Source organism: Heptranchias perlo, chromosome 5 (assembly GCF_035084215.1).
Source record: "Heptranchias perlo isolate sHepPer1 chromosome 5, sHepPer1.hap1, whole genome shotgun sequence".
In the NCBI taxonomy this organism is placed as follows: Eukaryota; Metazoa; Chordata; class Chondrichthyes; order Hexanchiformes; family Hexanchidae; genus Heptranchias; species Heptranchias perlo.
Genome location: NC_090329.1, coordinates 127,922,871 through 127,948,580, shown reverse-complemented (window position 1 = coordinate 127,948,580; position 25,710 = coordinate 127,922,871). Strand labels below are relative to the sequence as shown.

The 25,710-nt window shown below is 53.3% G+C and overlaps 1 protein-coding gene across 1 annotated transcript in view; it reads left to right on the top strand.

Annotated features, from left to right (window-relative positions):
* parp1 (poly (ADP-ribose) polymerase 1) overlaps positions 1 to 25,710 on the top strand; it is a 108,835-nt gene that overhangs the window by 46,294 nt on the left and 36,831 nt on the right. Inside the window, exons 5-8 of the mRNA XM_067985189.1 lie at positions 8,412 to 8,505; positions 15,229 to 15,345; positions 16,752 to 16,928; positions 20,975 to 21,092. Of these exons, the coding sequence (XP_067841290.1) occupies positions 8,412 to 8,505; positions 15,229 to 15,345; positions 16,752 to 16,928; positions 20,975 to 21,092 (506 nt within the window). The remainder of the gene's footprint in view (positions 1 to 8,411; positions 8,506 to 15,228; positions 15,346 to 16,751; positions 16,929 to 20,974; positions 21,093 to 25,710) is intronic.

Sequence of the window (25,710 nt, the reverse complement as noted above, 5' to 3'; positions counted from 1 at the left end):
GCTGAAGATGGTTGGGCCTAGGACACTGCCCTGAGGAACTCCTGCAGCAATGTCCTGGGGCTGAGATGATTAGCCCCCAACAACCACTACCATCTTCCTTTGTGCTAGGTATTTGTAAACAATTTTACAACACCAAGTTATAGTCCAGCAATTTTTATTTTAAATTCACCTGAGGAAGGAGGTAGCCTCCGAAAGCTTGTGAATTTAAAATAAAATTGCTGGACTATAACTTGGTGTTGTAAAATTGTTTACAATTGTCAACCTCAGTCCATCACCGGCATCTCCACATCATGTGCTAGGTATGACTCCAGCCACTGGAGAGTTTTCCCCCTGATTCCCATTGACTTCAATTTTACTAGGGCTCCTTTGTGCCGCACTCTGTCAAATGCTGCCTTGATGTCAAGGGCAGTCACTCTCACCTCACCTCTGGAATTCAGCTCTTTTGTCCATGTTTGGACCAAGGTTGTAATGAGGTCTGGAGCCGAGTGGCCCTGGCGGAACCCAAACTGAGCATCGGTGAGCAGGTTATTGGTGAGTAAGTGCCGCTTGATAGCACTGTCGACGACACCTTCCATCACTTTGATGATTGAGAGTAGACTGATGGGGCGGTAATTGGCCGGATTGGATTTGTCCTGCTTTTTGTGGACAGGACATACCTGGGCTATTTTCCACATTGTCGGGTAGATGCCAGTGTTGTAGCTGTACTGGAACAGCTTGGCTAGAGGAGCGGCTAGTTCTGGAGCACAAGACTTCAGCACTACAGCCGGGATGTTGTCGGGGCCCATAACCTTTGCTGTATCCAGTGCACTCAGCCGTTTCTTGATATCACATGGAGTGAATCGAATTGGCTGAAGACTGGCTTCTGTGATGGTGGGGATATCGGGAGGAGGCTGAGATGGATCATCCACTCGGCACTTCTGGCTGAAGATGGTTGCAAACGCTTCAGCCTTGTCTTTTGCACTCACGTGCTGGACTCCGCCATCATTGAGGATGGGGATGTTTACAGAGCCTCCCCCTTCCGTTAGTTGTTTAATTGTCCACCACCATTCACGACTGGATGTGACAGGACTGCGCAGCTTTGATCTGATCCGTTGGTTGTGGAATCGCTTAGCTCTGTCTCTTGCTTGTTGCTTCTGTTGATTAGCATGCATGTAGTCCTGAGTTGTAGCTTCACCAGGTTGGCACCTCATTTTTCGGTACGCCTGGTGCTGCTCCTGCCATGCTCTTCTACACTCCTTATCGAACCAGGCTTGTTGGTAATGGTAGAGTGAGGAATATGCCGGGCCATGAGGTTACAGATTGTGCTGGAATACAATTCTGCTGCTGATGGCCCACAGTGCCTCATGGATGCCCAGTTTTGAGCTGCTAGATCTGTTCTGAATCTATCCCATTTAGCACGGTGATAGTGCCACACAACACGTTGGATGGTGTCCTCAGTGTGAAGGCAGGACTTCATCTCCACGAGGACTGTGCGGTGGTCACTCCTACCAATACTGTCATGGACAGATGTAGGAAACACGGCAGCCAATTTGCGCACAGCAAGGTCTCACAAAGAGCAATGTGAGAATGACCAGATAATCTGTTTTAGTGATGTTGGTTGAGGGATAAATATTGACCAGGTCACCGGGAGAACTCCTCTACTCGATACGGTCTTGTGGGAACCGCCCCTGCCCCCCAAATCATGAGCACCTGAGAGACAGTGTCAGGAACATTGGTCTTTTCTCGACTAGAAATTCCTATGTCCGAGGTCCGTCTAGTTCACCTTCTACTATCCGGGTAGTCACATGATCCAACGATAATGGAGTTATTGACTAATCACAGCAATCAATCTCCATCAATTAGTCTACAACAGACCCAGACATGAGGCGAGGAAAATCCCCAGTGATGGAGAGCTCTGGGAACCAGAGGTCCAAAGTTACCTGTTCCTCCCGAGCCCCCTACACTTACCACATGTCATGACTCAAATTACCCATGCACTGTATCCCAAAATTTTATTCTCTGAGAATATATTTTAATTTGCATTTGAATGAATCGGCACTAACTGCTTCCACCGTCTCCCTGGGGAGCCTGTTCCACAGATTGACCACTCGCTCACTGAAATAATGTTTCCGCAGATTAGTTTTGAATTTATCCCCCCTTGAAGTGCAGGCCGTGTCCTCTGGTTCTACTGTTCTGGACAAGGTGATACAGCTTGTCATGGTCGACATTATCCAGTCCTTTTAGAATCCTAATAACAGCAATTATATCCCCAAGAGAAAACGGTGTGTGTTTTTTTTACTGATCTGTACAGCAACAGAAAGGACTTGGCAGTAAGTTAATAAACAGAGAAAGGCAGTGATTTCAGGGAGCCCCTTGGCTCCTCTTCCTGGACCCATGTGGTCTGGGGGATCCCAATTCGGAAAGTTAGGTGTTGACTTAAAAGAGAGGTGTGAAGGTGTGGGAATAACCTGTTAGCCTGTAGGCCCTGGTGCTCCAATGTGAAGATCGGCTTCGTGGGATGGGGCACCTGTGAGATTTGCCTCAGCAGGCGGTCAAGTCCTGCAGGAGGTGGTGGGGGGTGGGGGAAGGAAATTGGTGGGACAAGAGTGCGCTGTGACCTTGAGCTCACGGGGGAACTGTGTAGAACTGTTTGGTTTTTAGCTTAGCACCATTCAGATGATGCAAGTGGCATTTAGGGCATTAAAATTATTTGCCACTTTGAGCTGCTTAGTGTAAGAGGGACGTAGCAATTACTAGACAATAAAAGGACCAAAGTCCATCTAGTTTGCCTTCTATCATCCTGGTAACTGCATGATCCATTGATAATGGAGTTTTTGACTAATCATAGCAATCAATCTCTATCAATTAGTCTACAACAGACCCAAACATGAGGTGAGGAAAATCCCCAGTGGTGGAGAGCTTTGGAAACCAGAGGTTTACGGTGTCGGCCGGCCGGCCAACCTGATGCCACACTTAGTCGATCAGCGAGATCACCAGCTCATGTGGGGCTGAGATCAATTATAACACCCCCTACCAGAACCCCCAAGGTGTGGAGAGAGATGCGTTGCTATCTGTCCCGGTTCATCCCCAACGCTGGTGGGAGTAGTTTATCGGCCCTCTAACAGTAGTTACAGTGTTGGACAGCATATCGATCAGGAAATTAGAGGAGCATGTAACAAGGGTGATGCAATAATTATGGGGGACTTTAATCTTCATATAGACTGGGCAAACCAAATTGGCAAAAGTAGTTTAGAGGACGAGTTCATGGAATGCATTCGAGACAGTTTTCTAGAACAATATGTCGAGGAACCAACCAGGGAACAGGCTATTTTAGATCTAGTCTTGTGTAACGAGACACGGTTAATTAGTAATCCTATAGTTAAGGATCCTCTGGGGAAGAGTGATCATAATATGATAAAATTTCATACTGATTTAGAGAGTGATGTAGTTAAGTCCGAAACTAAGGTCTTGAGTTTAAACAAAGCCAATTCCATAGGTATGAGGAGCAAGTTGGCTAAGGTAGTTTGGGAAATTAGATTAAAAGATATGACGGTATATAAGCAATGGCGAACATTTAAAGAAATAATTCATAATTCTCAATGAATGTACTTTCCCTTGAGGAATAAAAACTCCACAGGAAAAGTGATCCAACTGTGGTTAACTGGAGAAATTAAGGATAGTATTAAATTAAAGGAGGTGGCTTACAATATTGCCAAAAAGAGTAGTAAGCCTAAGGATTGGGAGGGTTTTAGAAATCAGCAAAGGATGACCAAGAAATTGATAGAGGAAGAAAATTGAATATTAGAGTAAACTAGCAAGAAATATAAAAACAGATTGTAAGAGCTTCTACAAGTATGTAAAAAGGAAGAGATTAGCAAAAGTAAACATGGGTCTTTAGAGGCTGAGACAGGAGAAATTATAATGGAGAATAAGGAAATGCCAGAGACGTTAAACAAGGGGAACCAAGGGTCTAATAAGAGTGAGGAACTTAAAGCAATAAAGATTAGTAAAGAAAATATTTAAAGAAATTAGTGAAGAAGTTAATAGGATTAAAAGCTGACAAATCCCCTGGACCTGATGGCCTACATCCTAGGGTTTTAAAGAGGAGGCTGCAGAGATAGTGGATGCATTGGTTTTGATCTTCCAGAATTGCCTAGATTCTAGAACAGTCCCTGTGGATTGGAAGGTAGCAAATGTAACCCTGCTATTCAAGAAAGGAGGGAGAGAAAAAACAGGGAACTATAGGCCAGTTAGTCTGACATCAGTAGTAGGGAAAATGCTAGAATCTATTATTAAGGACGTAATAACTTAAAAAATCATATGATTAGACAAAGTCAACGTCGTTTTATGAAAGAGAAATCATGTTTAACAAATCTATGAGTTTTTTTTTTAAAGAGTGTAACCAGCAGGGTAGATAAGGAGGAACCAGTGGATGTCGTATATTTAGATTTTCAAAAGGCATTCGATAAGGTCCCACACAAGAGGTTGTTACACAAGATTAGGGCTCATGGGATTGGGGGTAATATATTAGTGTGGATTGAGGATTGGTTAATGGACAGAAAACAGAGTAAGGATAAACGTGTCATTTTCAGGTTGGCAGGCTGTAACTAGTGGGGTGCCGCAAGGATCAGTGCTTGGGCCTCAGCTATTTACAATCTATATCAATGACTTAGATGAAGGGACCGAGTGTAATGTATCCAGGTTTGCTGACGATACAAAGCTCGGTGGGAAAGTGAGCTGTGAGGAGGATGCAAAGGGATATAGACAGGTTAAGTGAGTGGGCGAGAAGGTGGCAGATGGAGTATAATGTGGGGAAATGTGAAATTATCCAGTTTGGTAGGAAGAATAGAAAAGCAGAATATTTTTTAAAAGGTGAGAGTTTAAGAAATGTTGGTAGTCAGAGAGATCTATAAGACCATAAGAGATAGGAGGAGTGGGCCATTCGGCCCCTCGAGCCTGCTCTGCCAGACAATGAGATCATGGCTGATCTGATTTTTACCTCAACTCCACTTTCCCGCTCTTTTCCCATATCCTTTGACTCCATTGCTGATTAGAAATTTGTCTAACTCAGCCTTGAATGTATTCAATGACTCAGCCTCCACAGATTTTTGGGGTAAAGAATTCCAAAGATTCATGACCCTCTGGGAGAAGAAATTCCTCCTCATTTCCGTCTTAAACGGGCGACCCCTTATTCTGAGACTATGCGCCCTAGTTTTAGATTCCCCCATGAGAGGTAACATCCTCTCAGCATCTACCCTATCGAGTCCCCTCAGAATCTTGTATGTTTCAATAAGATCTCCTCTCATTCTTCTAAACTCCAATGAGTATAGACCCAACCTGTTCAATCTTTCCTCATAAGACAACCCTCCCATACCCGGAATCAACCTAGTGAACCTTCTCTGAACTGCCTCCAATGCAAGTATGTCCTTCCATAAATAAGGGCACCAGAACTGTACACAGTACTCCAGGTGTGGTCTCACCAGCACCCTGTACAGTTGTAGCATGACTTCCCTGCTTTTATACTCCATCCCCCCTAGAAATAAAGGCCAATATTCCGTTTGCCTTCCGGATTACCTGCTGCACCTGTATGTTGACTTTTTGTGTTTCATGTACGAGGACACCCAGATCCCTCTGTACCGCAGCATTTTGTAATATTTCTCCATTCAAATAATATTTTGCTTTTTTATTTTTCCTCCCAAAGTGGATGACTTCACATTTTCCCACATTATATTCCATCTGCCAAATTTTTGCCCGTTCGCTTAACCTGTCAATATCCCTTTGCAGACACTTTGTGTCCTCATCGCAACTTGCTTTTCCACCTATCTTTGTATCATCAGCAAATTTGGCCACAAGACACTCTGTTCCTTCATCCAAGTCATTGATATATATTGTAAATAGTTGAGGCCCCAGCACTGAGCCCTGCGGCACCCCACTAGTTACAGATTGACATTTTGGAAATGACTCTTTTATCCCGACTCTGTTTTCTGTTAGTTAGCCAATCCTCTATCCATGCCAGTATATTACCCCCAACACCATGAGCTCTTATCTTGTGCAGTAATCTTTTATGTGGCACCTTATTGAATGCCTTTTGGAAATCCAAATATACTGCTTCCATTGGTTCCCCTTTATCCACCCTGCCCGTTACTTCCTCAAAGAACTCTAATAAATTTGTCAGACACGATTTCCCCTTCATAAAACCATGTTGACTTTCCTTGATTGTATTATGAGTCTCCAAATGTCCTGCTACTACTTCCTTAATAATGGATTCTAGCATTTTCCCAATGACAGATGTTAGGCTAACAGGTCTATAGTTACCTGCTTTCTGTCTCACTCCCTTCTTGAATAGGGGTGTTACGTTTGCGGTTTTCCAATCCGCTGGGACCTTTTCCAGAATCTAGTTAATTCTGGAAGATTACAACCAATGCATCCACTATCTGTGCAGCCACTTCCTTTAAGACCCTCTGATGCAAGCCATCAGGTCCAGGGGACTTGTCAGCCTTTAGACCCATTAGTTTACCTAGTACTTTTTCTCTAGTGATAGTGATTGTTTCAGTTCCTCCCTCCCCTTTGCCCCTTGATTTTCTACTATTACTGATATATTATTAGTGTCTTCCACTATGAAGACAGATAAAAAATATCTGTTCAATTCCTCTGCCATTTCTGTGTTTTCCATTATTATTTCCCCAGTCTCATCCTCTAAGGGACCAATGTTTACTTGAGCTACCCTCTTCCTTTTTATATACTTCTGGGTGTCTTTGTACATGATCTGGGTGTCCTTGTACACGAATCACAAAAAGTTAACATGCAGGTACAGCAAGCAGTTGGGAAGGCAAATGGTATGTTGGTCTTTATTGTAAGGGGGTTAGAGTACAAGAGTAAGGAAGTCTTGCTGCAATTATATAAGGCTCTGGTGAGACCACACCTGGAGTACTGTGTACAGTTTTGGTCTCCTTACCTAAGGAAGAATATACTTGCCTTAGAAGGGGGTGCAACAAAGGTTCACTAGATTGATTCCTGGGATGAGAGGGTTGTCCTGTGAGGATAGATTAAGAACATAAGAAATTGGAGCAGGAGTAGGCCAATCGGCCCCTCGAGCCTGCTCCGCCATTCAATAAGATCATGGCTGATCTGATCCCAACCACAAATCTAAAGAACACAAGAAGTCGGAGCAGGACCCGGCCACATAGCCCCTGGGCCCTCTCCGCCACCCACAGGGCATTGACCGATCCGAACTCAGCTTCATGTCCAATTTCCTATATTCTCTGGAGTTTAGAAGAATGAGAGGTGATCTCATTGAAACGTATAAAATTCTTAGAGGCTTGACAGGGTAGATGCTGAGAGGTTGTTTCCCCTGACTGGAGAGTCTAGAACTAGGGGATATAGTCTCAAGATAAGGGGTCGGCCATTTAGGATCAAGATGAGGACAAATTTCTTCATTCAGAGGGTTATGAATCTTTGGAATTCTCTACCCCAGAGGGCTGTGGATGCTCAGTCATTGAGTATATTCAAGGCTGAGATCGATAGATTTTTGGACTCTTAAGTGCATGGGGATCGGGCAGGAAAGTGGAGTTGAGGTCGAAGATCAGCCATGATCTGATTGAATGACGGAGCAGGCTCGAGGGGCCGTATGGCCTACTCCTATTTCTTATGCTTTTACGAGGAACAGGGATCGAACCTGGTCTTGATAACTGGGTGCTACACTGGGTGGCACGGTGGGCCATCCAAGGGGCCTGCGGGTGTAACACTGGCACTGCCTTTTAATTGCCACAGTTGCCTCATACCTGGCAGTTTGATAATCGCTCCTGTGAAGCCCCTTGGGACATTTCGCTACGTTAAAGGCACTATATAAATGCAATTCGTTGTTGTATCCAAATTGGTTTGGAAATGTAAGAGGGCGACCCCCGGTGGCTTGGTGAGCAGCAGCCAGCATGGTGCTGAACCCCACAAACCAGGAGATTCTGAGGTTTGCTCCCCAGTCTGCGCTGCGTTTGAGACAGCAGTCGGGGATCTCTTAACAGGTCTTGACGCCCCTGGGCTTGGGGGGGGGGTGGGGGGCGCGGAGGAGGGGCTCAAACCGTCAGCCTTGCTGCCCCTGATCGCTGTGCAATGGCCGCTGCTCAAGTTATGTACCTGAAGGGGACGAAGTTTGCAGGGCGATGGGGAAAGAGCAGGGGGAGTGGGACGAATCGGATAGCTCGTTCAAAGAGCCAGCACAGGCACAGTGGGCTGAATGGCCTCCTTTTGTGCTATAGGTTTGCATGTTGGCTGAGGATAGGAATGGGCTCAGATGTGCTGGCTCTCTACGCTGACACGCATGAAGCGGGAGGGTAGGGGGCGTCTGGGGCCTTGCGGAACTGGACCCCAGGGGCGAGTTGGAGCCCGCGGAGGGGGAGGGAAACCCACCGAGTTTAACACTCCATTTTATTCTGAAGGAAAAGAAAAGGCGACGATGTCGATGGGGAAACGACGGCCAAGAAGAAAAGGAAGAAGGAAGAGAAAGTGTTGAAACAGGAGAAGGAGCTGAAGGTTTGTGTGGGGGGGGGGGCGGGAGGGGGGGGGGGGGGGGGGGGAGAGACCGGGACTGGCAGCTCCTCTCAACCTGGGGTCAGTCTGCTCCACAGAGGGCAACTCACGAGCTGGGAAACAACTCTCTCTCTCCTCCTCACCCCCTCTCTCTCCTCCTCACCCCTCTCTCTCTCCTCCTCACCCCCTCTCTCTCTCCTCCTCACCCCCTCTCTCTCTCCTCCTCACCCCCTCTCTCTCCTCCTCACACCCCCTCTCTCTCTCCTCCTCACCCCCTCTCTCTCTCCTCCTCACCCCCTCTCTCTCTCCTCCTCACCCCCTCTCTCTCTCCTCCTCACCCTCTCTCTCACTCCTCCTCACCCTCCTCTCACTCCTCCTCACCCTCTCTCTCTCTCCTCCTCACCCCCCTCTCTCTCTCCTCCTCACCCACCTCTCTCTCTCCTCCTCACCACCCCTCTCTCTCTCCTCCTCACCCCCTCTCTCTCTCCTCCTCACCCCCTCTCCTCTCCTCCTCACCCCCTCTCTCTCTCCTCCTCACCCCCTCTCTCTCTCCTCCTCACCCCCTCTCTCTCTCTCTCTCGTCCTCACCCCTCTCTCGCTCCTCAACCCTCTCTCTACACTCCTCCTCACCCTCTCTCTCTCCTCCTCACCCCCTCTCTCTCTCCTCCTCACCCCCTCTCTCTCTCCTCCTCACCCCCTCTCTCTCTCCTCCTCACCCCCTCTCTCTCTCCTCCTCACCCTCTCTCTCTCCTCCTCACCCTCATCTCTCACTCCTCCTCACCCCCTCTCTCACTCCTCCTCACGCCCCTCTCTCTCTCTCTCTCTCCTCACCCCCCTCTCTCTCTCCTCACCCCCTCTCTCTCTCCTCACCCCCTCTCTCCTCTCCTCACCCCCTCTCTCTCACATCCTCCTCACCCTCTCTCTCTCCTCACCCCCTCTCTCTCACTCCTCCTCACCCCCCTCTCTCACTCCTCCTCACCCTCTCTCTCACTCCTCCTCACCCTCTCTCTCACTCCTCCTCACCCTCTCTCTCACTCCTCCTCACCCTCTCTCTCACATCCTCCTCACCCTCTCCTCTCTCTCACTCCTCACCCTCTCTCTCCTCCTCACCCCCCTCTCTCACCTCCTCACCCCCCCTCTCTCACTCCTCCTCACCCTCACTCTCACTCCTCCTCACCCTCTCTCTCACTCCTCCTCACCCTCATCTCTCTCTCCTCCTCACCCTCTCTCTCACTCCTCCACCCTCTCTCTCACTCCTCCTCACCCTCTCTCTCTCTCCTCCTCACACCCCCTCTCTCTCCTCCTCACCCTCTCTCTCTCACCTCCTCACCCTCTCTCTCACTCCTCCTCACCCTCTCTCTCACTCCTCCTCACCCTCTCTCTCTCTCCTCCTCACTCCCCTCTCTCATCCTCCTCACCCTCTCTCTCACTCCTCCTCACCCTCTCTCTCTCTCCTCCTCACCCCCTCTCTCACTCCTCCTCACCATCTCTCTCTCACTCCTCCTCACCCTCTCTCTCACTCCTCCTCACCCTCTCTCTCACTCCTCCTCACCCTCTCTCTCACTCCTCCTCACCCCCTCTCTCTCTCTCCTCAGCCCCTCTCTCTCTCCTCACCCCCTCTCTCTCTCCTCACCCCCCTCTCTCACTCCTCCTCACCCTCTCTCTCTCACCTCACCCCCTCTCTCTCACTCCTCCTCACCCCCTCTCTCACTCCTCCTCACCCTCTCTCTCACTCCTCCTCACCCTCTCTCTCACTTCCTCCTCACCCTCTCTCTCACTCCTCCTCACCCCCTCACACTCTCCTCCTCACCCCCTCTCTCTCTCCTCCTCACCCTCTCTCTCTCTCCTCCTCACCCTCTCTCTCTCCTCTCACCCTCTCTCTCTCCTCCTCACCCTCTCTCTCTCCTCCTCACCATCTCACTCCTCCTCACCCTCTCTCTCTCCTCCTCACCCCCTCTCTCTCTCCTCCTCACCCTCTCTCTCTCTCCTCCTCACCCTCTCTCTCTCTCCTCCTCACCCTCTCTCCTCCTCACCCTCTCTCTCTCTCCTCCTCACCATCTCTCTCGCTCCTCCTCACCCCCTCTCTCGCTCCTCCTCACCCCCTCTCTCACTCCTCCTCACCCTCTCTCTCTCTCTCCTCCTCACCATCTCCCTCACTCCTCCTCACCCCCTCTCATCGCTCCTCCTCACCCCCTCTCTCACTCCTCCTCACCCTCTCTCTCTCTCCTCCTCACCATCTCCCTCACTCCTCCTCACCCCCTCTCTCACTCCTCCTCACCCTCTCTCTCTCTCCTCACCCTCTCTCTCTCTCCTCCTCACCCCCTCTCTCACTCCTCCTCACCCTCTCTCTCTCCTCACCATCTCTCTCGCTCCTCCTCACCCCCTCTCTCACTCCTCCTCACCCCCTCTCTCTCTCCTCCTCACCCTCTCTCTCTCTCCTCCTCACCCTCTCTCTCTCTCCTCCTCACCCTCTCTCTCTCTCCTCCTCACCAACTCTCTCACTCCTCCTCACCCCCCTCTCTCACTCCTCCTCACCCTCTCTCTCTCTCCTCACCCTCTCTCTCCTCCTCACCATCTCTCTCGCTCCTCCTCCTCACCCCCCTCTCACACTCCTCCTCACCCCTCTCTCTCTCCTCCTCACCCTCTCTCTCGCTCCTCCTCACCCCCTCTCTCACTCCTCCTCACCCCCTCTCTCACTCCTCCTCACCCCCTCTCTCACTCCTCCTCACCCCCTCTCTCACTCCTCCTCACCCTCTCTCTCTCTCATCCTCTCTCTCTCGCTCCTCCTCACCCCCTCTCTCACTCCTCCTCACCCCCTCTCTCACTCCTCCTCACCCTCTCTCTCTCTCCTCCTCACCATCTCTCTCGCTCCTCCTCACCCTCTCTCTCGCTCCTCCTCACCCCCTCTCTCGCTCCTCCTCACCCCCTCTCTCACTCCTCCTCACCCCCTCTCTCACTCCTCCTCACCCCCTCTCCTCACTCCTCCTCACCCCCTCTCTCACTCCTCCTCACCCCCTCTCTCACTCCTCCTCACCCCCTCTCTCACTCCTCCTCACCCCCTCTCTCACTCCTCCTCACCCTCTCTCTCTCCTCCTCACCCCCTCTCACTCGCTCCTCCTCACCCCCCTCTCTCACCTCCTCCTCACCCCTCTCTCTCACTCCTCCTCACCCCCTCTCTCACTCCTCCTCACCCCCTCTCTCGCTCCTCCTCACCCCCCTCTCTCACTCCTCCTCACCCCCTCTCTCACTCCTCCTCACCCCCTCTCTCACTCCTCCTCACCCCCACTCTCACTCCTCCTCACCCCCTCTCTCACTCCCCTCACCCCCTCTCTCACTCCTCCTCACCCCCTCTCTCACTCCTCCTCACCCCCTCTCTCACTCCTCCTCACCCACTCTCTCTCCTCCTCACCCCCCTCTCTCCTCACCCCCTCTCTCTGCTCCTCCTCACCCCCCTCTCTCACTCCTCCTCACCCCCCTCTCACTCCTCCTCACCCCCCTCTCTCACTCCTCCTCACCCTCTCTCTCACTCCTCCTCACCCCCTCTCTCACTCCTCCTCACACCCTCTCTCACTCCTCCTCACCCCCTCTCTCACTCCTCCTCACCCCCTCTCTCACTCCTCCTCACCCCCTCTCTCACTCCTCCTCACCCCCTCTCTCACTCCTCCTCACCCCCTCTCTCACTCCTCCTCACCCCCTCTCTCACTCCTCCTCACCCTCTCTCTCACTCCTCCTCACCCCCTCTCTCACTCCTCCTCACCCTCTCTCACTCCTCCTCACCCTCTCTCTCTCTCTCTCCTCCTCACCCCCTCTCTCGCTCCTCCTCACCCTCTCTCTCACTCCTCCTCACCCCCTCTCTCACTCCTCCTCACACCCCCTCTCGCTCCTCCTCACCCCTCTCTCTCACTCCTCCTCACCCCCTCTCTCACTCCTCCTCACCCCCTCTCTCACACTCCTCCTCACCCCCTCTCTCACTCCTCCTCACCCCCCTCTCTCACTCCTCCTCACCCCCTCTCTCACTCCTCCTCACCCCCTCTCTCACTCCTCCTCACCCCCTCTCTCTCGCTCCTCCTCACCCCCTCTCTCACACTCCTCCTCACCCCCTCTCTCACTCCTCCTCACCATCTCTCTCACTCCTCCTCACCCCCTCTCTCACTCCTCCTCACCCCCTCTCTCACTCCTCCTCACCCCCTCTCTCACTCCTCCTCACCCCCTCTCTCACTCCTCCTCACCCTCTCTCTCACTCCTCCTCACCCCCTCTCTCTCGCTCCACCTCACCCCCTCTCTCACTCCTCCTCACCCCCCTCTCGCTCCTCCTCACCCCTCTCTCACACTCCTCCTCACCCCCTCTCTCACTCCTCCTCACCCCCTCTCTCACTCCTCCTCACCCCCTCTCTCACTCCTCCTCACCCTCTCTCTCACTCCTCCTCACCCTCTCTCTCACTCCTCCTCACCCTCTCTCTCACTCCTCCTCACCCTCTCTCTCACTCCTCCTCACCCTCTCTCTCACTCCTCCTCACCCCCTCTCTCACTCCTCCTCACCCTCTCTCTCACTCCTCCTCACCCCCTCTCTCACTCCTCCTCACCATCTCTCTCACTCCTCCTCACCCCCTCTCTCACTCCTCCTCACCCCCTCTCTCACTCCTCCTCACCCTCTCTCTCACTCCTCCTCACCCTCTCTCTCACTCCTCCTCACCCCCTCTCTCACTCTTCCTCACCCCCTCTCTCGCTCCTCCTCATCCTCTCTCTCGCTCCTCCTCACCCCCCTCTCTCGCTCCTCCTCACCCCCCTCTCTCGCTCCTCCTCACCCCCCTCTCTCGCTCCTCCTCACCCCCCTCTCTCGCTCCTCCTCACCCCCCTCTCTCGCTCCTCCTCACCCCCCTCTCTCGCTCCTCCTCACCCCCCTCTCTCGCTCCTCCTCACCCCCCTCTCTCGCTCCTCCTCACCCCCCTCTCTCGCTCCTGCTCACCCCCCTCTCTCGCTCCTCCTCACCCCCCTCTCTCGCTCCTCCTCACCCCCCTCTCTCGCTCCTCCTCACCCCCCCTCTCTCGCTCCTCCTCACCCCCCTCTCTCGCTCCTCCTCACCCCCCTCTCTCGCTCCTCCTCACCCCCCTCTCTCGCTCCTTCTCACCCCTCTCTCTCGCTCCTCCTCACCCCCCTCTCTCGCTCCTCCTCACCCCCCTCTCTCGCTCCTCCTCACCCCCCTCTCTCGCTCCTCCTCACCCCCCTCTCTCGCTCCTCCTCACCCCCCTCTCTCGCTCCTCCTCACCCCCCTCTCTCGCTCCTCCTCACCCCCCTCTCTCGCTCCTCCTCATCCCCCTCTCTCGCTCCTCCTCACCCCCCTCTCTCGCTCCCCTTCCCCACTCTCTCTCTCGCTCCTCCCCCTTCCCCCCCCTCTCTCTCTCGCTCCTCCCCTTCCCTCCCCTCTCTCTCTCGCTCTTCCCCTTCCCCCCCTCTCTCTCTCGCTCCTCCCCTTCCCCCCCTCTCTCTCTCGCTCCTCCCTTCCCCCCCTCTCTCGCTCCTCCCCTTCCCCCCCCCCCCCTCTCTCGCTCCTCCCCTTCCCCCCCCCTCTCTCGCTCCTCCCCTTCCCCCCCCTCTCTCGCTCCTCCCCTTCCCCCCCCCCCTCTCTCGCTCCTCCCCTTCCCCCCCTCTCTCGCTCCTCCCCTTCCCCCCTCTCTCTCTCGCTCCTCCCCTTCCCTCCCTCTCTCTCTCGCTCCTCCCCTTCCCCCCCCCCCCCTCTCTCTCGCTCCTCCCCTTCCCCCCCTCTCTCTCGCTCCTCCCCTTCCCCCCCTCTCTCTCGCTCCTCCCCTTCCCCCCCTCTCTCTCGCTCCTCCCCTTCCCCCCCTCTCTCTCGCTCCTCCCCTTCCCCCCCCTCTCTCTCGCTCCTCCCCTTCCCCCCCTCTCTCTCGCTCCTCCCCTTCCCCCCCTCTCTCTCGCTCCTCCCCTTCCCCCCCTCTCTCTCGCTCCTCCCCTTCCCCCCCCTCTCTCGCTCCTCCCCTTCCCCCCCTCTCTCTCGCTCCTCCCCTTCCCCCCCTCTCTCTCGCTCCTCCCCTTCCCCCCCTCTCTCTCGCTCCTCCCCTTCCCCCCCTCTCTCTCGCTCCTCCCCTTCCCCCCCCTCTCTCTCGCTCCTCCCCTTCCCCCCCCCCCTCTCTCTCGCTCCTCCCCTTCCCCCCCCCCCTCTCTCTCGCTCCTCCCCTTCCCCCCCCCCTCTCTCTCGCTCCTCCCCTTCCCTCCCTCTCTCTCTCGCTCCTCCCCTTCCCCCCCCTCTCTCTCGCTCCTCCCCTTCCCCCCCTCTCTCTCGCTCCTCCCCTTCCCCCCCTCTCTCTCGCTCCTCCCCTTCCCCCCCTCTCGCTACTCCCCTTCCCCCCCCCCCCTCTCGCTCCTCCCCTTCCCCCCCCCTCTCTCGCCCCCCCCCCCCCAGCCCGCTCCCCACCATATTTAAGGCAATTCTCAGGGCATTTTTTCAGAAGTGCGGAGCCTAAAACTGCACACACTGAAGTGTTAGTGAGATGTTACACCGTCACACCTCAACTTTATATTCTTTTCCTCAGACCTTCTCCGCTTGAGGGGCTGCTTTTTATGTCTTGTGAACCAGAAACCCCAAAATCTCCCTGTCCGTCCCCCCGCCCCTCTTTCCCCCTCCCCCCGCCCCTCTTTCCCCCTCCCCCCGCCCCTCTTTCCCCCTCCCCCCACCCCCCCATTTCATTCTCTCTCTCGTTCTCTCTGCAGGAACAAAGCCAGTTGATCTGGAGTATAAAAGACCAGTTGAAGAAATGCTGCTCCACGAATGACCTGAGAGAGCTACTGATCGCAAACAAGCAGGAGGTGCCATCCGGGGAGTCGGCCGTAAGTCCCTTCCGACCTTCTCTTGTCACTCAGACTCGGTGAGCTCACACAAAGGGCAGTGGAAATCTGGAGAACTCTGTCCCAAAAGGCAGTGGATTCTGGGGGCCAGTTGCAGCTTTTGAGACTGAGAGCGATAGATTTTTATTAGGCATGGGTTTCAAAGGATATGGAGCTGCCGCAGGTAAGGTGGGGTTAAGATACAGATCAGCCATGATCTGATTGAATGGCGGAGCAGGCTCGAGGGGCTGAATGGCCTACTCCTGTTCCTCAAGTTCCTACATTCTGTGTGATAGCAAGAATAGAAAGGATCGTCTAATGGGACGAGGGAATTGTTTTTGTTAAAAGTTGCCACCCTGAGTCTCTAAACAAAAAGGCTCACAAATATTTTTGTGTAAACTTTCAATTGGTTCCCCCAGCACTGCCCCTGTTTCCGGCTTCCTCCTCTCCAGCGGGGAGGGACTGCCTGGGCCTGGAGCTCTGACCCGGGCTGTGAGTCTCTCTGACGGGGAGGGACTGTCTGGACCTGGAGCTCTGACCCGGGCTGTGAGTCTCTCTGACGGGGAGGGACTGTCTGGACCTGGAGCTCTGACCCGGGCTGTGAGTCTCTCTGACGGGGAGGGACTGTCTGGACCTGGAGCTCTGACTCGGGCTGTGAGTCTCTCTGGTGGGGACCTGGAGCTCTGACCCGGGCTGTGAGTCTCTCTGACGGGGAGGGACTGTCTGGGCCTGGAGCTCTGACCCGGGCTGTGAGTCTCTCTGACGGGGAGGGACTGTCTGGACCTGGAGCTCTGACCCGGGCTGTGAGCCTCTCTGACGGGGAGGGACTGTCTGGACCTGGAGCTCTGACCCGGGCTGTGAGTCTCTCTGGTGGGGACCTGGAGCTCTGAGCCGGGCTGTGAGTCTCTCTGACGGGGAGGGACTGTCTAGACCTGGAGCTCTGACCCGGACTGAGAGTCTCTCTGGACCTCCCCATCAGAGCTGGATACACAGCTGGAAAGTGCTCCCTCTGGACCAGGGAGGCCTAAACTGTAGCCCGTTGGCCCAAATGGAGCCCACGCAGCTGGGTCCTGTTTACAGAAATCCATGGGCGGTCACTGGTTTGTCCTGTTTGAATCGTGCGGCCCTGGAGGTTTGGACAGGAGCTATTCCCAGTGCTGTGTCCTCATTAGTGGATCAGTGAGAGCTCCCATGACCTGTTGATATCAGCAGCCTGGGATATCTGCAAATTAATGTGGGATCGGGGATTAATGTCTCTGTGTGTGTGTGTGTGTTCGTTTTAATGGTGATAACGGTTGTTGCTGTGGGGATGGAGCGGGCTGACTGTGTGACGGTTGGGTCCTGTACCCCCCCCCCCCACCCCGGGATGGATCTGCTGCTCACGCCTGTCTTACTCTCATTGAACGTAGATCCTGGACAGGGTATCTGACGGGATGGCGTTTGGAGCCCTGCGGCCCTGTGAAGAATGCAAAGGGCAGCTGGTGTTGAACGGTGACACCTACTCCTGCACTGGCAACATCACTGCCTGGACCAAGTGCAGCTCCAGCACCCAGACACCCAACCGCAAGGACTGGGTCACGCCGAAGGTATGTGTCAGCACTGCCCCGTGCACCGCTCCGATGGTAATTCTATGTTTATGGTTTTTATTGGGTCACAATTTTTTTTTGTTCTGATAAATGTCAGCCGTGGCTCAGTGGGAAACACTCTCGCCTCTGAGTCAGAAGGTTGTGGTTTCAAACCCCACTCCGGAGACTTGAGCACGTAACCCAAGCTGATGTTCCAGTGCTGTACTGAGGGAGTGCTGCACTGTCGGAGGTGCCGTCTTTTGGATGAGATGTTAAACTGAGGCTCCGTTTGCCACCTTAGGTGGACATAAAATGATATTATTTGAAGAAGAGCAGGGGAGTTCTCCCCGGTGTCCTGGCCAATATTTATCCCTCAACTAACATCACTTTAAAAAAAAAGATTATTTGGTCATTTATCACATTGCTGTTTGTGGGAGTTTGCAGTTCGCAAATTGACTGCAGTGAAGAAAGACTTGCATTTATAAATGGCCTCAGGATGTCCCAAAGTACTTTACAGCCAGCGAAGTACTTTCTGAAGTGTAGTCACTGTTGTCATGTAGGGAAGGCGGCAGCCAATTTGTGCACAGAAAGATCCCACAAACAGCAGTGACTACACTTCAGAATTACTTCATTGGTAAAGCACTTCGGGACATCGTGAAGATGTGAAAGGCACTGTAGAAATGCGGGTTTGTTCGTAGTTATTAGCGGTGAGCGATGCCAATGTTAAGAAATGGGCTCACTCCTCCATGTCTGCTGGGCGTCAGCTTGGCTCAGTTGGTAGAATATTCGCAGAGGGTCATAGGTTGAAGCCCTGGAACTCGAGCACATAATCTAGCCGTAGCACCTCAGTGCGGCACTGAGGGAGAGCTGCAATGTCAGAGGCGCCATCTTCTCTGAGAGATGTTAAGCCGAGACCACGTCCGCCTGTTCGGGTGGATGTTGAAGAACCTGCGGCACTAGCAGTTGTCCTGGTGGCCGAGCGAACATCCGTCCCCTTTTTCTTTTTATTTTGTGCCCTTTTATCTTGAACCCGTTCTGTTTTCTTTGCTTTCGAGCTTCTATTGCACAAAACATTTCCTTCGGGTTTTGACCAGCGATTGCTGTTTAGCCATCCCTCGCCACTGGTTGGCGGTGTGACCGGTTTCTGCCGTGCCATGGTGTGTGGTGATATCAGACTGCAGCCACTGGTTGGCGGTGTGGCCGGTTTCTGCCGTGCCATGGTGTGTGGTGATATCAGACTGCAGCCACTGGTTGGCGGTGTGCTGCCACAGCTGTCAAGTCTTGCTATACTGGTAGTGTCCCCTAGTGGGCAGCAGTGAGTCCTATGGCACTGTCACATGTAACATGGTACCGCACTAACACGGTATAAGGAATCATGCATGTACTCAGCTGTACAAAATTAGTGGCGGCTCAGGAGTTACTCCTGCTGATCTTGGAACAAAACCCACTAAGTCCCGAATCTGAAGCTAGTGGAATCTGATTCAGAATAGCTGTGTCAGTCACTGCCGCAGCCTTCAGCTGAGCAATGATCTCCGCTCATTATCAGTGATCTCCGCTCATTATCAGTGATCTCCGCTCATTATCAGTGATCTCCGCTCATTATCAGTGATCTCCGCTCATTATCAGTGATCTCCGCTCATTATCAGTGATCTCCGCTCATTATCAGTGATCTCCGCTCATTAGTAGTAAGAGCTGAGGGAGTGAATTAGCTACACAAGAAAAGACCACCTATTCATAGAATCATAGAAGTTACAACATGGAAACAGGCCCTTCGGCCCAACATGTCCATGTCGCCCAGTTTATACCACTAAGCTAGTCCCAATTGCCTGCACTTGGCCCATATCCCTCGATACCCATCTTACCCATGTAACTGTCCAAATGCTTTTTAAAAGACAGAATTGTACCCGCCTCTACTACTGCCTCTGGCAGCTCGTTCCAGACACTCACCACCCTTTGAGTGAAAAAATTGCCCCTCTGGACCCTTTTGTATCTCTCCCCTCTCACCTTAAATCTGTGCCCCCTCGTTATAGACTCCCCTACCTTTGGGAAAAGATTTTGACTATCGACCTTATCTATGCCCCTCATTATTTTATAGACTTCTATAAGATCACCCCTTAACCTCCTACTCTCCAGGGAAAAAAGTCCCAGTCTGTCTAACCTCTCCCTGTAAGTCAAACCATCAAGTCCCGGTAGCATCCTAGTAAATCTTTTCTGCACTCTTTCTAGTTTAATAATATCCTTTCTATAATAGGGTGACCAGAACTGTACACAGTACTCCAAGTGTGGCCTCACCAATGCCCTGTACAACTTCAACAAGACATCCCAACTCCTGCATTCAATGTTCTGACCAATGAAACCAAGCATGCTGAATGCCTTCTTCACCACCCTATCCACCTATGACTCCACTTTCAAGGAGCTATGAATCTGTACTCCCAGATCTCTTTGTTCTATAACTCTCCCCAACGCCCTACCATTAACGGAGTAGGTCCTGGCCCGATTCGATCTACCAAAATGCATCACCTCACATTTATCTAAATTAAACTCCATCTGCCATTCATCGGCCCACTGGCCCAATTGATCAAGATCCCGTTGCAATCCTAGATAACCTTCTTCACTGTCCACAATGCCACCAATCTTGGTGTCATCTGCAAACTTACTAACCATGCCTCCTAAATTCTCATCCAAATCATTAATATAAATAACAAATAACAGCGGACCCAGCACCGATCCCTGAGGCACACCGCTGGTCACAGGCCTCCAGTTTGAATCTCTCTCTAAGTGCTCCCACTCCCCCAATGCTGAATTTTGAACATCCTCTCTGTTGTTGTAAATCTCAATTCCAAACATTCTCACATTTCTGGGTAATTATCTTTGCTAATATCTGTTAGAAAGTTCCTTCTCTTTTTTTTAAATTGATGTCCTGTGTCGTACTTATTTTTGTATTAATTTGTTCTTTGAGATGTATGTGATACTAGGCAAGGTTGCCTTTATTGCCCATCTCTCGTTGCCCTAAGGGTATTTAAGAGTCAACCACATTGGTGTGGGACTGGAGTCACATGTGGGCCCAGACCGGGGTGAGGACGGCAGGTTTCCTTCCCTGAAGGGCATTAGTGAACCAGTTGGGTTTTAACTACAATCCGACTGCTTCACGGTCACCTTTTTTTCTGATGCCAACTCACAAATCACCAGATTTGTTGAATTCAGTTTCACAACTTGTATGGGGTCCAGTAGTGTAGTGGTTATATTACGGGACTAATAATCCAGAGAATGTGAGTTCAAATCCCACCATGGGCAGTTTGAGAATTTGAATTCTGTTTATTCAAAAATCTGGAAATAAAAAGGTGGTGTCAGTAAAAGTGACCATGAAGCTGTCGGATTGTCGTAAAAACTCAACTGGTTCACTAACGTTCCTTCAGGGAAGAAAACCTGCCCTCCTTACCCGATCTGGGCCTATATGTGACTTCAGTCCCCACACCAATGTGGTTGACTCTGAAGGGGCCTAGCGAGTTGTACGAGGGATGGGCAATATATACTGGCCTTGGCAGTGACGCCTACATCCTGAGAATAAAGTAAAATAAAAGCTTGCCGTGGTGGGATTTGAACTTGCAACATCTGTGTTACTTGCTCCCCTCTCCCGTTACATTTTCTCGCTGCCTCTCCTGACCATTGTTTCTTTGACGGTAATCAGGCTTTTAGGGCCGGTTTCACACTCACCCTCAACCCCCTTCCGCAGTTGAAAGGCCCGATAGCAAAGATTGACGTTATGCGACCGGGTGGATATTTAATTGTAAAATGGGGGCTTTGAGTCTTTGAACGCAGTTCCCAGAGCGAAAGCGAGTTAGTCCATGAGCCGTCTCCTCGCAGTGGGAACGGGCCAGGTCCGACCTCCGCTTACGCCGACCGTTCTCGGCCTGGAGCCCAGCGGTCCCTCCCTGCACAGTGGTGGCGTCCTTTAGCCCCCCCCCCCCCCCCCCCCACATGCCTTTGCTGGTTCCTTGTGTCAGTGGGAATTGCCCGATCCCCAATTTTCGCCGCTCTGCCTTCACCTGTGGAATTGTGATTTCCAGGAATTCCACGAGATTCCCTACCTGAAGAAGTTCAAGTTCAAGCGGCAGGACCGGATTTTCCCGCCCGCCCCTCCGGATGCCGGCTCCGCTGCCGTCGGCGCTCCCTCGCCGGTCGTAGGTAAGCGGTCCCCACGGCTCAGGATCACGCTCTGCCCCGGGGGTGAGACGGAATCCGGCTGCTCGTTTGGGTGGGGAAAGGGGGGGTGGGGGGGGGGAGAGGAATTTAACGATAGGGTGGCAGATGAGAAAGGCTGTCTGTTTTGGGGCACAGAACACAGCAGGAAGGAGTGCCTTTAGCGTAGGGAAATATCCCAAGGCGCTTCACTGGAGCGTAAAAGGACGAATATGTGACACCGAGCCGATGAAGGAGATATTAGGGCAGGTGACCAAAAGCTCACTGGTGAGCAGTGGAACCCACCGGCGGTGATTCGGGAACAAGGGACTGTCAATGTTGGATCGATACGAGGAACGTGGGTTTTGGGGGGGGTAGGAGTGACTTTTTTCCCGCACAAAGGGCTCTGGAAATGTACTACCACAAGGCTGTCTACGGCTCGGAATCTCCTGGATCGGCGTTAACCGGCAAGCTGCACCGAAGTTTCCGGCGATCTCGTGCGTCGGCAGCTTACTGAGACTCTCGGTGGCACAGTTTGAGACTCGTTGGTACGCAGTTTGAGTCTCGTTTCCCGGGAGTCTCCTTGGCACGTGCCGGAACATAGAAACCGGCGTCCTGCAATGCGCCCGGGAGCGGCGTGAGTAACGGAGGGAGCGCCATTGGGGAAAAGTGAGAACAGACCTCATTCCTGGAGAGCGAGGTTTGGGAGGGGGTTACCAGGCGAGTGTGGTTTTCTCTCTTCAATCTCTTTTGATATATAAAAGAAAAATTACTTCATGAAGTAACATTGAATGCAGGAGTTGGGATGTCTTGTTGAAGTTGTACAGGGCATTGGTGAGGCCACACTTGGAGTACTGTGTACAGTTCTGGTCACCCTATTATAGAAAGGATATTATTAAACTAGAAAGAGTGCAGAAAAGATTTACTAGGATGCTACCGGGACTTGATGGTTTGACTTACAGGGAGAGGTTAGACAGACTGGGACTTTATTCCCTGGAGAGTAGGAGGTTTAGGGGTGATCTTATAGAAGTCTATAAAATAATGAGGGGCATAGATAAGGTCGATAGTCAAAATCTTTTCCCAAAGGTAGGGGAGTCTATAACGAGGGGGCATAGATTTAAGGTGAGAGGGGAGAGATACAAAAGGGTCCAGAGGGGCAATTTTTTCACTCAAAGGGTGGTGAGTGTCTGGAACGAGCTGCCAGAGGCAGTAGTAGAGGCGGGTACAATTTTGTCTTTTAAAAAGCATTTGGACAGTTACATGGGTAAGATGGGTATAGAGGGATATGGGCCAAGTGCAGGCAATTGGGACTAGCTTAGTGGTATAAACTGGGCGACATGGACATGTTGGGCCGAAGGGCCTGTTTCCATGTTGTAAACTTCTATGATTCTATGAAGTGGCTTCCAGAGTCACAGCCGCGTCTCCATTTTCATGGGGAGGCCCCCCTGCAGAGGGGAGGGCCAGCAATTTGCGCTATCTCATGGCCCTCCTGCGGGAGGTCGAGCTGAGGAGGGGACAAGCAGCTCGGGCCCAGGAACACCAGGGTGCCCCATCAGATCAGCTAGCGGGCCAAGAGCGAGGTGTCACAGGTCCTCCCTGCAAATTCTTTGACCCCACCTCCGCATGGCTAGTCTCATAGAAGTTTAACAACCTGACCAGAGCTAGCAAGGTAAGACGCCCGCCGGGCTCTACCTTTCTTCCGGAGGACAGACTTGGACCATTTTTTCCAGGGGTGGATTCAGAAGGAAGTGGGGTTGGGAGGGGGAAGGAGGATGAGATTGGTGAGGGATACAGGGAAGTGACCAGAGAGGGCCTTATCTGTGATTGAGGCCATATGAGATGGCAAGGTCAAGGGGGCGGCTGTGAATATGGGTAGGGGAGTTTATACGGAGGGAGAGATTAAGAGAGGATAGGAGGGCAGAGAACTCAGAGGAGAGGGAGCGTCATGAGTTGTGATGGAGGTTGAAATCACAGAGGATGAGAAGTTGCTCGGTGCAGAGGCTGAGGGAGGAAAGCAGTGAAGATATCTTGGTGAGAAACTTGGGTGGGCGGTAGAGAATGAGGATTTTAAAGAAGAGGTGAGAGGGATGGAACAAGGTGAGGTGCTCAAAGGAGGAGAGGGTGCCAGAAGAGTAGGGGGACAGAACGAGGTGTGATTTGGTGATGAGGGCCACATTGCCACCGTGGCGGTCTGGGCGGAGCAGGTGGTGGAAGATATAGCCAGGCAGGGAGGCTTCATTAAGGGGGAAAGTATTATCACCCATCAGCCAGGTTTCCCTCAGGCCATGATGTTGATGCAATCATCCACAATAAGCTCATGGATGGAAAGGGCCTTGTTCATAAGTGAACCGAAATTCTGGAGGGCGATGAGGAGAGAGACGATGATAGCTGAGTGCTGGCAGAGTCAACGGGGTCACCGCAGGGAGGGGTGAGTGGGACGGGAAGGAGGTTGGCAAGATTAGCCCCCAGCGGGCGCGCTGGGCGGGTAAGTCGGTGAGAGGGTAGGATGGGGCAGTTGGGGTTCTGCTAGTAAGGAGGCAGCGACGAGTGCCTCGATGGGCCTTTCGGGGAATGCTGAGAGTGACACAGAGCGAATCTGTAGGCTTATTCAAGAGGGAGTCAAGCCTGGGATGCCAGTTGGAGAGTAGGAAGGTCGAGGAATAGGGAAGGGTTGGGGTAGGGATGAGGGGAGCAAAGTCCCTGAGGGGAGAAATGAAAGGAGGCGAGACTGGGTGATGGGAAGGGGAAGAGACAGGAGAAAAGAGCAACTTACGTTCATACAGTGCCTTTAACGTAGACAAAATTCAACACACAGCCACATTAGAATAGGTGACCAAAAGCTTGATCAAAGAGGTAGGTTTTAAGGAGGGTCTAAAAGGAGGAGAGAGAGGTGGAGGGGTTTAGGGAGGGAATTCCAGAGCTTCGGTCCGAGACAGCTGAAGGCACGACCGCCAATGGTGGAGCGATTAAAATCGGGAATGGGCAAGAGGCCAGAATTGGAGGAGCGCAGAGATCTCGGAGGGTTGTGGGGCTGGAGGAGGTTACAGAGGTAGGGAGGGGCGAGGCCATGGAGGGATTTGAAAACAAGGATGAGAATTTTAAAATTGAGGCGTTGCCGGACCGGGAGCCAATGTAGGTCAGCGAGTACAGGGGGGATGGGTGAGAAGAGAAGGGTGGGTGGGGCGGGGGGGAGGAACACAGCAACCGACCAGCAGAAGCCCCTCACCAGCTGACACCCTGAGACCGGCACCTCTTGCACAACAAGTCAGAGAGCCGTAAGCCTCACCCGCGATCTCGTCCGTTCGTTGGTGCACAGTGAGCGGGGGAGGGTAATCGACGAGGGGGGAGACCCTGTTAGAGAAGCTTGACCCCACCCAATGAGGAGACGGCCCTCCAGCTGGTGGACTGCCGCTGGCCGAGGGCCATGGCGCTGAGCCGAGTTCCCACAGACCCCCAGGCACGCCCTCCGAGGCAACGCCACAACACGGGCCCAGCCTCCCCTCCCGGGAATGGGAGACAGGATCCCGGGGTGGGACGGGGGGCACGCTCAAACGTTGTAACCTCACGCCTTCTCTTCCCACCGGTCCGCTGAAGCCCAAGCTCCCAGGCCCACGGGGGCAGGTGTGTGGGGAGGAGCTGTGTGTGGGTGAGGCAGTGATGGAGCAGGAGGAAGAGTATGAGGAGGAGGACAAGTAGGGGGAGCCGCTCCGGGGGAGGCACTCTCCTCCCCCCGGGCCCTCGCCTCCCGCAGGCCCCAGGACGTCCAGGTTGGGACCCTCAGGTTCCGAGGACTCCAGGCTGAGCCCTTCCTGCAGGCCTATAGTTGGTGTGTTGCCCATTGGGGCCACTGAGGGCCTTTGCAGGACACCTCCTGACCCGTCCAGGCTATCAGGGCCCCGGGCGGTCGTATGCACCGCATGCCAGGTCGTCGGCCACGGCAACGGGATCCCGTGCCCCCTTAGGATCCACCTGTCTCTCTGACCCTCCTCAGTAACGGCGGAGGGTAAAGGCATCACCGCACATTCCCAGGATGCTCGCGGACAGTCCGAGCGGGATCTCCTTTCCGTTAACGATGTGCAACTGGTTCCTGAGCTGGAGATTTGCGTGGGTTCCATGGCCTTGATCGCTCCCCGTGTCCCAGAGCACCCAGCGAACTTGGACAAGGCGGTGAGGCGCCCATTTCTTTGCTCAGCAATTGGATGAAGTCCGTCACCCTTCTGAACCTGACTCCTGCGAAACGCAGGCCCCGCTTTACAGCTCCCCAGCTGGCGTTGTGAAGGACTGCCTATAGGAACGTTCTGGAGCCCTCAAAATGGAGGACCACGGTGACTTCCTCGTCCGTCCCCCCGCTCCCCACTTCTGTGCTGAGGCCCTGCCGGAAATAGGCTGAGGCTTTCGGCCTTCTGGCAGGATCCCACACTGGAGGTCAGTGACCACCCCCGCCCCCGGAACTGCTCCGACAGGTCCTGGTACCGAGGTGGGTGGGGGGGGGCTGGTGGGGAGAGGTTGTTGATGGCGAGTTCGCTGTGGTCTCCTGGCTCCGCGGTGCCTCACTCGCTGGGCCTCCACCCTCTGCTGCTCCTCCGTTAAGAAAGATGAACCACAGGAGCGCCCATCGGGAAGG